This window comes from Parasteatoda tepidariorum, chromosome 6 (genome assembly GCF_982258835.1).
Source record: "Parasteatoda tepidariorum strain Cologne lab strain chromosome 6, Ptep-v5.0, whole genome shotgun sequence".
NCBI classification, from domain to species: Eukaryota; Metazoa; Arthropoda; class Arachnida; order Araneae; family Theridiidae; genus Parasteatoda; species Parasteatoda tepidariorum.
Window position 1 is genome coordinate 84,070,984 of NC_141760.1, and position 13,008 is coordinate 84,083,991.

The 13,008-nt window shown below is 31.2% G+C and overlaps 1 protein-coding gene across 1 annotated transcript; it reads left to right on the forward strand.

Annotated features, from left to right (window-relative positions):
• The first annotated feature begins 591 nt into the window (after positions 1–591).
• On the forward strand, positions 592–8,620 carry LOC147808187 (uncharacterized). Its single transcript, XM_087166124.1, has 4 exons — positions 592–1,206; positions 4,117–4,288; positions 7,082–7,178; positions 8,482–8,620. The coding sequence occupies exons 2-4, from the start codon at positions 4,126–4,128 to the stop codon at positions 8,579–8,581; spliced, it is 360 nt and encodes a 119-aa protein (XP_087022250.1). The 5' UTR covers positions 592–1,206; positions 4,117–4,125; the 3' UTR covers positions 8,582–8,620.
• Positions 8,621–13,008: the final 4,388 nt, after the last annotated feature.

Sequence of the window (13,008 nt, forward strand, 5' to 3'; positions counted from 1 at the left end):
TTTAGAATAAATTACAATTGTAATCGACACCTAATTCTGGACAGCGACAAGTTGAATTGCATATAACTAACTGATGGTCAGCCCCAGTCTACCAGCAGCGACAAAAAATGACGCAAGCGGCCAACTCATCCTGGTGTGAGAGATCCCTTTGACGTCGGGTTAACAGTAAGAGATTTCCTGAACGCAAATGTGGTGAAATTTTATCGAAACAAATTTTCATAAAAGCACAAGATGGTCTTAATACTTGACAAATGTATTCCATTGTCTCCTAGATTGGGTTCAAAATTAAAAGGTTTCAGGCATGAAGAACTGTATTTAATATCATTTATATGAGGTGTAAATAAATAATTGTTTGAATGTTTAGTTTTGGTATTATTCAATTACAATCAAGTCTTGTAGATATGTTATTTGTACGTAGAGATTTTACATATAATTTTGAAATAAATTTGTCAAACTGACAATCAAACAATTTGCAACTACAGTAAAATGCTTTCTCTAAAAAGTTTATGAGTTAACAGGTACGTATATGTTTAACCATTGCTGATAATTTGCATCAGTTTTTCAGAGTGAAATTTTTTTTTATATGCATTTTCAACAAAACACTGTTGAAAATAAAAAATTAGTATTAAAATGTAAAAGGAAGTGATATAAGAAAAAACACGTTTTTCTAAAGGAGGAGGGGAGGCTAAAAGTCAGCTTAATTAAATTTTACTCAAGTCGTTTAAAAAATCTGGTCTTTTAAATCTCTACTTTTCCTTTTAACGTCTTATTTGTATTAGCTAACAACTATATATCTAAAATACATAAAATGAAAACGGAAAAGCAATAAATAAACTTTGAAAAAAAGTTCTTTAAAAAACTAGAAAAACTTCTATTAGCCCTGCTGTACTGAAACTTTAAGGCAATACTTTATGTTCAAACTTCAAAATTCTCATTCGATTAAAAATAATAATAAAAAGAAAAAAGAAACAATCTCACTAAATTTAACATTAGAAAATTATTGTAAACCTGATTCCCCTCCATCCAATAATACTGTCTTAAAAACTTACGTCATGCGCAACAAAGCACTAATATTACTGCTGGTGATCATTATCACTCTTGGAGTTTGCTTTCGCAATTAAAATTGAAATTAGAGTTTAAGTTTTATTGACATTCTGTTATATTGTTTCAAGTTAAAGATATTCGATTTTCTTTTCAACAAAAAAAGTAGGTACACCGTTTGATTGTATTTCATTTTCATTATTAAGTATTTAATTTACGTATTGTTATTTTTTTTAAGATTATCAATTAATATTACCATTTAACTTAGAAATCTAAAACTTAAATTTATGCTTGGGATGACACAACCTAAGGGACATTGATTATTATGCTCTCTTCTTAATTTCAATAAATTTTAAGTAAACACTGAAACTATAATTTAAATTTAACTATCAATATTTTAATTTATTACTCTTATTATTATTATTTGACATTAATTTTTTTTTGGATGTACGTTGCCTGAAGATTCATGTAAATAGTTCCAGAGACATTGCAAAAAAAAAGCAAAAAGTACAATTTAAATAACTATTAAAAATGAAATTAATACTAGCGTTAATTAAACTTGCATTAATATTATGAAAATATAGCTCAACTAATAAAAATTATATTTCCCAAATTGGAGATTTATTCATATTAAAATTTTTATGACGCTTCAGACTACTTATCAGGATTTTAAAATCCAAACTGTGTATTACTGTGTGTGTTTGAATCTGAGTTTTGCCAAACGTAGCATTTATAATGCTTTCTTCGCGCACTTTCGAGTTTATTTAAGGCTAGAAGATTGCAATTTAAATTTCGGTAACTTTCCAATTAGCTTAAGCTCATTAATTTCTAGACAGAATAATATGTGTTTTATTCGTTTTCTAACCACTATAAGTAGAATTTATTGCTTATAGGAATAATCTTCTATCGAAAATGTGACTTTTTTTCCTAGTAGCAGGAATGTGCAATTTAGAATTGGAACTCTGTGCTATATGTCAAAACATATTTTAATCGCTTTCTGTCCACTATTAGCACAATTTATTGTCACATTATTGGCTGATAGGAAGTCATCATAAATCGAAATGTTAACCCCTTCCCGACTAGCTAGTGCGCGAATTCAGACTAAACGTCTTATCGGGATGCATGCACACCGTCGCTTAAATTAATTACGTTTATTAAATGGGTATTTAGATTGTGTAACTAACAACTCAGAAACTTTTCAACCGATATTAATTAAAATAAAAAATTAATTATTAATTTTTTTTGCCAGAATTAGTTTTGGTTAAATGAATTTTATAATTTTGCGAAAAAAGTTTAGATTTATTTGAACGTGAAATACGCAAAGAATTAAATTGACATTAAAGGTTGACCCAAACTTTCGATTCCTCTCCTACCTAAACTATTAGAACCATATTTTTAATATTGTGACGACAGCCAATTTAAAGGCAGGAATTGAAATCCTACTAAAAGGAGGCATGTTTTTTCAACGATACACTTTTTTATTGTTGTCTGGTTTTATAATTTAAAATGTAGTCTACAATAATAAATTAGCATATTTAAGATAAGGCCCTTGAACCAAGTTTGGGTCACGGTTTAGAACAGCGGTTTCCAACTGGCGGCCCGGGGGCCGCATCCGGCCCGCGAAGCCTTTTTTCGTGGCCCGCGAACTAAAATATATTAGTTGTTATTTTTTTTTTGTGGGAAATTTTCGTACAAAATCTGTATGGGTTTAGAATACTTTTCTCGTTAACAAAAACCTAAATTCTTCGTTTCAATGAAATTTTACATACCAGCGGTGCAAAAATATTTATTTCTCAGGTTTTGCATTCAAGAAAATATTTATTCAAATACAAAAATAATCGTGAATGTTGCTCTTTTTTTTTATTTTATATTTTTTTTTTTTTGTATTTTGTGAATATAATTTAGCATGTATGTATCAGAAATTTTCTCGAAGAAATTCTCCGTTTTAACTTTTTGAAACCACTCAATTTCGGCGAAAATATTTACGCACACATTTATAAATTTTAAATTTAAAATGCAAATATCTATTATCAGGTGATTGCAGTAGACAAACCTCAATTTTCTCATTGAACATTTTGTGTGCTACTGTATAAGTTTTATGTCTTAACAACTTGATATCTGTTGCACATCAATTGTTTAATACATAGCTGCACATTAAAGTTATTGTAGCCCGAATCATTTAATATGCAGTTTGATATTTTTAAAAATCTACTTCTTATTTTAATTTGTAATTCAATAGTTTTGTTTTGTACAGCTTGGTAAAAATCTGACAGAAATATTTAATGTTCTTTCAAACATAAAAGAGTCCAGTATAAAATTTTGATAAAGTTGCGGCCCGCCATTTGATTTGTGTTTTTAATTGTGGCCCCCGGCCTCATCTAAGTTGGAAACCCCTGGTTTAGAACAACAGATTTATTATTTTAGGGAACTACCCTTTTTAATCCTGTTTTAAGTGGTTCATAATAATACTCTGTTATTATAAACCACTAATCATTACCGTGTAATAAAATACTCAGTCAGGAGCAGTTTCTGCGATCATTAGTAAAATACCACGGATAACCCCAACTGTATCTAAGTATTAGATAGTATTGAATTTGTCTGTAATCTGCAATTTAATGCCCTGTTTTCATATTCATTTAAATACATTAAAATTTTATTTGACCATCTGATTCTGAAAAATTGTCAATTGTTTCCTGTATTTTTGAAGAAAAAACAAAATTTTAAAATAAAACGAGATTTAACGTTATATTTCTACGCTAATTATCTGGTACAATGTTGAATTTTTTTCTAAAATTAAAAAAGTGTCAAAGATTTTCTTTTTTGTAAATTGAAGGGCAATTCTTGAGTCCTCTACCCAACGCTATTCACTTAAGTAATTTTGTTTGAAAAATTGCTTGTTTTTCTATATCAATTAAGTACTTTAAAAATTTTCTTAATCCGACTGAGCGTTTCACATTTTTGTAATTTCGTACGGAAATTTCTACTCAATACACAACTTTTTCATTGAACAAGAAAAAAAAAAAATTTGATTTCCATCAGAAAATGAAAGAATTAAAAATGTTTTATATTTTTTAGAAAGATTTCATGTTTAGCTGCCATGGTAAAGACTGTATGGCCTTTGTGGCAAATCTTCTTAGAAGGTTAATAACAGATGAGGTGGCCATCTGCTACAGTTTAACTGGAAAAAGCAAAAGTGGACAATTGAAAAACTCTTTTGAAAAGACTGACATTTACAAGATGATTAGAGGTAACTAATAATATATATATATATATATATATATATATATATATATATATATATATATATATATATATATATATTTCGTCTGTTCGTGTGTATGTCACTGAACTCCTCCTAAACGGCTGGACTGATTTAAATGAAATTTTCTGTGTACCTTCAGAAGGATTCGAGAATGGTTTAGATTCACAATAGAACAATCTGCCACAAACCGTTCCAGCGGTATCAGCGAAAATCGAAATGGAATTTTCTGATTGGTTAAAAGTTAGCCATTGTTTTAAATTTTGCTGTACACGAATCAGTTTTCAAATATCTTGAAGATAACAACAGTGATATTTTCTATCTTATAGCTCTATTCTTTTAGAAAAGTAAATTACATATACTTTAATATTTAATCATAATTCTGTTCTTTATTTCAGGTGAGCACAAGCACGTAAAATCAACGAGAATAAGTTTCGTAATCATTGGTCGTATCACGGATTTAGTATTGTGAAAACTGTTTAATAACAATCAAGGCAAAAGCAAATTTTATTCATCTTGCACGCTTTTAATAATTATTTATATTTAGTATGCAATTTTAGTTCAATTTAGTATGCAATTTTTCATTGCTGACAGTTGTCATTTGAAAACTATTAGATTGTTTATTATTACAAAGTTTGCGAATTCACATTCATTTTAATTATTTCATTTAAAAAATAGGAGTAGACTATATTTGAGGGTGCCCCTTGATTCTCACCAAGTTGTGATAGCGGTTGATCTCCAAGCTGGCCGATGTTGAATCCCAATCGTGATTTTGATTCGTTTAAATTTCAGCGTTATTTTTAAATGTTCAACGGTATATGTAATTTCAGAAGTCCGTTAGTTCTATGTTGGATACCGGCTGGTTAGGTTACTATTGCTTCTGATCAATAGGATCGAAGGTATGTGGGCAGTCATGAAAAAAGGACTTTAGAAAAAAATGTCACCGCCATTCCGATACCACAGACGCCATTTTCAATTCGTATTTCGCCGAATTTATGTGGCGATGGAGGAACACAGATTCTATTCATGATAAATTTAGACAGTATCTAACTGCTATTAGAGAATTCTGTGCACCTAAAACTGAGGAAATTAAAGCTTAATGAATAAGTTAGTTTTTTTTTCCTTTTCTTTCTGTGCTTACTCCATTAATTTTTATTTCGATTCAAAATGCATTTTATTGGGTTTATTAATTTTGCTTACATTGGGTTCATTGCAATTTTATTAAGTTTTAGCCGATGTCTTGCTGAAATTTTCCAATGTATTATTAAAATATCATTATGTTTTGGCAGCCATTCCTGTTACCGCGGTGTTCCGCGCAAACAGGAATGGTGATAAACATAAGTTACCAATTTCGTCAAGGGGCAGCCACAAGTATATTTTTACCAAAAATAGATTTTTGTTTTAAATTTTATCATAATTATATTTCTTATTTAATTTATTTCATTTTTATTGCTTTTTTATTATTTAAAATAAATACGTGAATTTTCGAATTAGCAAATTTGCGACCACTGTCAACTTCTACATTTCTTTTTGTTTGAAAGAGAATATTTGCAAAAATATGCCGCCTAAACGAATCACTCTTAGTCGATCAACATCTCAAGCACGCAAGAAGAGAACTAACCGTGTTTCAGAAAAATCGGAGCAACGGGAAGAAAGACTTGAAACTAATCGAGAACACAATGCTTTAGCCCGTTCCTTAGAAACGTCTGAGAAACAGGAAAGAAGACTGTTAACAAATCAACTACGCACTACTCAAGCCCGTTCGTCGGAAACATCAGAGCAACGGGATGCAAGAATAAAAATCAATCAAGAACGCACTTCGCTATTCAGACGCTGCCAATACTCTGATTTGAATCTCAGTGCATTTCACTATGATCCGACAACCAACTATAGTCTTTCACCCAAGCGTCATCATCGGAAAAATGGATCAATTATGTATGTTTTGTAGTGCTCTCAAATTTAAGAATGAAACAGCTGGAATTTGCTGTTCTGGAGGCAAAGTGTAACTACCAGATTTAACGTCGCCAGCCGAGCCATTATCAACGTTGTTATCGGGTCAAGCAAATCAATAGAAACTTTTCTTGGCGAATATAGGTCAGTACATTCGTGTTTCCAAATGACTTCATTCGGTGCTGCTACAAGTATCGGTGCGCATATGGACAGCTAGAGTTATTTATTACATTCACATGCAATCCTGCTTGAGCTAAAATTAAAGAGCTTTAGTAACTTAGGCAAACATCATCGGATCTTCATGATGCATTATCACACGTGAGTTAAAACAAATATTAAGCTCTAAACTTGGTCTTATTGCAAAAAGTCATGCTTTTAGAGAGACACGGTGTTTGATGCATTCTATTGAACGGCAGAAAAAGAGAATTGCCACATGATTTGGCTTATTGAAAAACTCACACCAAGACAAATTGGTCAGCTCATATCAGCAGAAATATTCATGACGCCATTGATCCAGAATTATTTCAGATCATCATCCAAAATATGTTTCATAGTCGGTGTGCATCACCATACATGTCTGTTTGAAAATTCACTAACGATATCCTCGAGAATTAACTGTTGAGACTATCACTGGTTTTTTCACCATTAAATAAAATTCTCTATTCAAATCATAATCACAAATCTCATTTACACACTTAAATACAAAATTTAAATTCAAACTGAAAGCTTTGCAACGCACGCAGGGTACAGCTAGTATATATATATATATATATATACACAGAAGAATTATAAAATTTCATTCGCATTTATTCATTTATTCACTTTTTTTAGATGTTTGCATCCAGTCTTTTGATACATTTAAAGAAAACTATTTTAAAGAAGCCTTAAGTGACTGGCTTTCACAAGCCAAATTTAGAAAAAGGAGAAGGTATGTTTTATTTTGTTTTTAAAATATTATTGAGCAGATAAATTTAATAGTACATTAATATATAATTAATATATAATTTTAGTTCATTAATATATATTTTTCTTTATATATAAAAAGAAACTTGTAGTTGATATTTTAAATTATTGGCAATTATAAATTATGAAAAAAAAATGAAGAGTTTTATTTGTGTAAAATCTTTTTGTAGTGACGTTTAAAAATATATACTTTTAAGAATTTTTTTTTCATTGTTAATAATTCATTAATGGTAATAAAAATACCTGCTATTATTTATTAATTATGTGTGATATTACATTTAAATTAATATAAAAATTCCAATAACAGTTAAATGATAATCTTATAAAAATATTTGAAAATCTTAAATTTACTGTAAAATGAAATCCGATCAAAATTTTAAAAATTACTCTATGAATTTAGCGAATTCATGTGGAAATTTAAAATCAAACTAAATTCTGTAGCTAATGCTTACAAGTAGGCACGCAAACAAACTAAGGAGTAGACTTATTATTTTATTGTATATGGACAGGATGCGCGAATACTTTTATTTATTTTTATTGATTAGTTTCATGTTTAAATTATTAACGGAGTCACAGTATAACTTCATAGACAGATTCTAGTGCAATTGTTTTTTTTCCTCGTATTTCACTAAAAAAATCTGTTAAAAAAGATTTTTGTAGTTTTCCTATAGATATTTCTATAAAAAAATTACCTTTTTTTTTTCAAATTACAAAAAAAAAAAAATTACTGTAAAATGTTTTGATCTGAATTATTATGCATATTTATTTGGTTTGTTCAAAGTTTTTACTCTTCGACGACTAAAAACTTTGATATCGAAATAACAACAAACATTATATTCAACAAGTTCAGCTCAAGCCAGAGAACAACGAAACCTGTTTTCCACAACCCTTTACAATGATCAACACACATAATGGGCATGAAGTTCTCTCGCTTCTCATGAGATGACAAGACAACCACAATTCTAATTTCTATGGTAAACACCATCTCTTGATCCACAATCAAAATAAAAATTTTAGATATCAACTGTACAGACTTTTACCGAACTGTGTATGATCTGATATGCAGGAAGAAAAAATCTTATTTACAAAGATTTTTTTAACAGTTTTTGTTTCAAAAAAATTCATTTACTATTTTTTTTTTCCAGTAGCACGAAGAAATTTTCTACTAATCAGAGATCTTCTATAATATGATTAATACAGGGTTTCTGTTTGTTTTTACAGTGTAGTTTCAATTCCACTGATGTAAATTTTCTCATTTTATATTTCAGGGAAACGAGAGCTGGAATAACCTCAGTTGCTGAATGTTCTGAATGTTTGACAACTTCATTTTTTATTTTTGCTTCGACATATTTTTTATTTTTATATTGATGTGTAATTTTTTATTTGATACAACAATTATTTATGGAATAAATACTTGTTTAAAAATCTATTTATTGCTATTGTATTTTCTACATTTGAAATCCAATTGTTTTTGAGAAATTTTCAACCTATTTGAGCTACAAAATATAAAAACTGGCTTTTATTTTCTATAGATAATATTTTAAGAAGTTTCCCATTTATCTAGACAAAAAAAAATGCTTTTCCATAATATCAAAGAAAATAATATTAATGCCAGTTGTTAGCACTATAAATTAAATGTTTAAATTTTGTTTTATCCTGTTATATACTTAAAAATTAAGGTAATTTTTCTGTGTGTCCAATTTATTGATTTAAAATATAAGCGTTGCAAAAAAAAAAATTCAAATATTTTTAACATTCTTATTTTGTTGAACAAAAATTTGAACTATTTTAGCATTTAAATCTTAATTTTTATCATTTTTAATGACTTCCTGGTGATTATCAATTTTAACAGGAACTTTAAAATAAAAATCAGTATTAAAGAAGTGAGTTTAAAATTTAAATATAAAAACAATATTTATAAACTTCATGAACAAGGAAATTTCTTATACGTAGGGAAATATGCAAACATTCTTTTTTAGCTCAAAGAAGAAATATTTGGAATTTTTTCGCTCAGTTCTTACAGCAAAGTAAGTTAGACTGATTAAAAATGACTATTTCCCCCAAAATAATCAAGCAAAATTGATGGAAAGGAGAATTTACCTCGGACTGAGAAGCTATAAGAAGAAAAATATAAAACAAATAATAAAACGCGCTGTCATACAATCGTGGGAGAGATGACATCACGTTCAGAATGACGTTTTAGCTGACGTACACTAGCAATAGTATTAAATTGCATTGTCAATGAAAATCTCATTAAAAGGTAGATTTTAGCTGAGCATACGAAACGCTGCAAACGAAAACCTTATAATTACGTAGATTTAAGATGATTTTCATCTTAGAACTAGCTTTATTCAAGGTTTTTTTCCCGCTTGAAAACCTTAAGACAACCTCGTTTTATGGTTGTTATGTAGAAGGTTTTTTTCCAAGGTTTTGGATTAGGGTAATGTGCGTAGAATAGAGCAGATTGTGGCAGACCTCGTTTTAAGGTTAGAAGGTTTACACGTAAACAGTGTAAAAAACCCTTTTTAGGTTTACATGAAAAGGTTTTTGTTGGGTGAAAAAAACCTTATATTGCTATCTGGGTTGCGACTGTGACATCATCTACCTCCTCGAACTGTTGTTACTCAATCTCGATCACACACTATGTTACCCTCTATACACTCTTCTTCCAATGACAACACAGGAGACCACGTCCATGAACTTAATAAAGATCAGCACTCAAAAGTACGGTGATCGATCTTAGTACAGCTCTCCCGACTTTTCACGAAACAGCAATGAATCAACTAGTGGTATCCATTCATCGAATTCTATCAGAGCTATAATTCTGGTGGGGTAGTACAGTAGTGTGTCTACCACTACAAAAATGCAATTTCAATTCGCTAGTATATAAGACATGTTAACTCGATTCTTTGTTGGGGTACCTTTTCATAGATGAAGGTTGACACGGTCCATGACAACTTCCCCTCGCAATATATATACACGTTAAATGTTTCGCTGCTGTCGTCGGAGCATACTTAAGTCGAAAATCTCATTATCCAATTCTCTTAGATAAAGCTCCAAATTTCTTTGGTTTTCATTTACATTAAATTAATACAAGTTGTAAAGGTATTGTTTAACCGTGAAATATTTCTATATTCCTAACTAAGCAGTATTTACCTGTAAAATTTATTCATTGTCCTTTTTTGATATTCTCTTCTATTATTATGTATTTGATTTCAATTATAATATATAGTATGTCTACCACTTATATATATTATTATATATATACATTATTAAAATTTAATTAACTTTAAACTTTGCGTAAAAATATGTTCAGATAATGTATGCAATTGAAAATAATGATTAAAATTTTTTAAAGTGTATAAGAAATCAACTTTCGCTATAAATATTAAATTATCTTTTTGCCGAGAAACATTAAAGGGATCTTTATAATAACTCAAAATTAAATAGGAATTTAGAAAGAAAAAAAAATGGTGCAAGTGAAGATTCCATGGCAACTGAGCAAAATGATAAATTGTAAACTTTATCCCTATGAAAGTGGAAACAAAATTTGTGAAACCAAATCCATGTTAATGCAATAACACGTTCGGGATCCTTCAATTGAATACCTTTAAATGTAGATGTATCAAACTGTCTATGGTCAAAAAAGAAAAAATAAATTATTGCAGCAAATGTGAGGACTGGTCAGCAAAGCCCCTAGTTTCAAATAATTTAATTATGGCAGATTTACAAAATTTAAAATAATTGTTCCGAAATTTATTTATTTATTAATCTTTTTATTGATTGATTTATTTTTCTTTGTGTGTATGCTGCTATTAACATTAGTGTTGTTTAATAATTCGACCCAATTTCATATAGAGAACTTTTACATCGAAACAGTTTATTCACACTACATTAATTGAATTGTCTTCGACGGCATAGATTGGAACGCTTTTCTTAACTAATATTTTATTAATTTATTTATTATTATTCTAATTTTTATAAAATGAATCAAATGCTTGCGCACAATTTTCTCCCATCTCCCATTTGTCCCTAAAATACTAATTACCCTCGATTTAAAAAAAAAAATGCTGTTAATCGTGACCACGTGCGAAGCTAAAAGTCCGTAAAAGTGCTTTAGGGCTTAAAATTTGTATTTTTGTTTAAACCATTCGTATGAAAGGCGTGAGGGATTAAGTGGATTTTATTTTATAATTTTATAACCGTCGTTAAACAGTCAACCAAATTTTTATATTTGCGACTACTAATATTCACCACCGAAGCCTTGTAACTTTGAACACAATCCAGAAGACAAGGGAACTCCTGGATGAAGTATTGGGATAAATCTGCCATCGTGGGGAACTTTTTGATGGAACTAACTCGCATTTGCGTTACATAGAGAGGTTGACCACGAGAACCTCCCTCGGTAAACCTGATGGCCGAGGGACTCTAGCCCTTGATCCGTCTGCCACTGATCATGTGGTCATGCCATCACTGTGGTCGGTGCAAGCCGGATGCGGAATTCCTATCAACTGGGATTCGAACCCGGTTCACCTCATCGGTAGGCGAACGCTCTGTACCCTCAGCCATCGCGGCTCTGGGTATGGTGGATTTCATTTTATTTCATATCCGTCCTTGAACAGCTGACCCAATTTTGGGTTTACGACTGGGTTTTGGGTTAATGTTCAACTCCGTAGCCTTGTAATTTTGAACCAATCTAGAAGACAAGGAAACTTCTGGATCAGAACCCCCAGAAGTATTGATCTGTTTTGGGAACATGGAGGACTTAGCAACTCGACAGATTTAACGTGCATCAGTCACCATTTACTATATTGGGAGTCCTCGGTCGGCGGGAATTGAACCCACAAACTCTTGGACATAGGTCCAGTGCCCTACCAACTAGGCTATCCCGGCCCCGGGTTAAGTGGATTTCATTTTATATTTTATAACCGTCGTTGAACAGCCGACCCAGTTTTTGGGTTTACGACTTCAACTTCGTAGCCTTGTAATTTTGAACCCGATCCAGAAGACAAGGGAACTTCTGGATTATTGGAAGAATTTTGCCTTCGAGGAGGACTTTTTGATGGAACTAATCCGCATTTGCGCTACATCGAGAGGAAGACCACGAGATCCTTCCACGGTTAGCCTGACGAAAAAGGGACTCAAACCCATGCTCCGTTTACCACTGAGGATATTTCACGTCAGCACTGTGGTCGGTGCAAGCCGGATGAGGATTCATATCGACCCACCCATAGCCGGGATTCGAACCCGGTTCACCTCATTGGAAGGCGAATGCTCTACCCCCTGAACTCATTAGGAGAACACTTGCCTCCTAATGAAGTGAAGCAAGTTCGAATCCCAGAAATTGCTGGATGATACGAATCCTGCTCTCAGATCACGCTGACATCAGTGCTGCCTAAAATATCTTCAGTGGCAAACGGGTCTTGGGTTAGAATCCTAATGTTGTTAGGCGAACTATGGAAGGCTTGTGCTGTTCTCTTCTTCATGTAACGGAATTACTGATTAGTTCCGTAAAAGACCTCCACGAAGGATAGTTTGTCTCAATGTTTATTTAGAGAGTTCCTTTGTCTTCTGGGTTGGATTAAAAACTGCAAGTCTGCAAACCCTATAGAAAATGGAGATTTTTAGGTTTTGATAAGGTTTTAAGCTTATTTTTTTTTATCTATACTAAGTCTCTTCTCTCACGTGTTCTTGCACCCGGTTATGTTGCTAGAGTTGCACAATAGGCTATCGGCGATGGTCTGGGAAATATTTCTGAGGATGATCCGTAGACATGGCATCACAATTTCGATTCC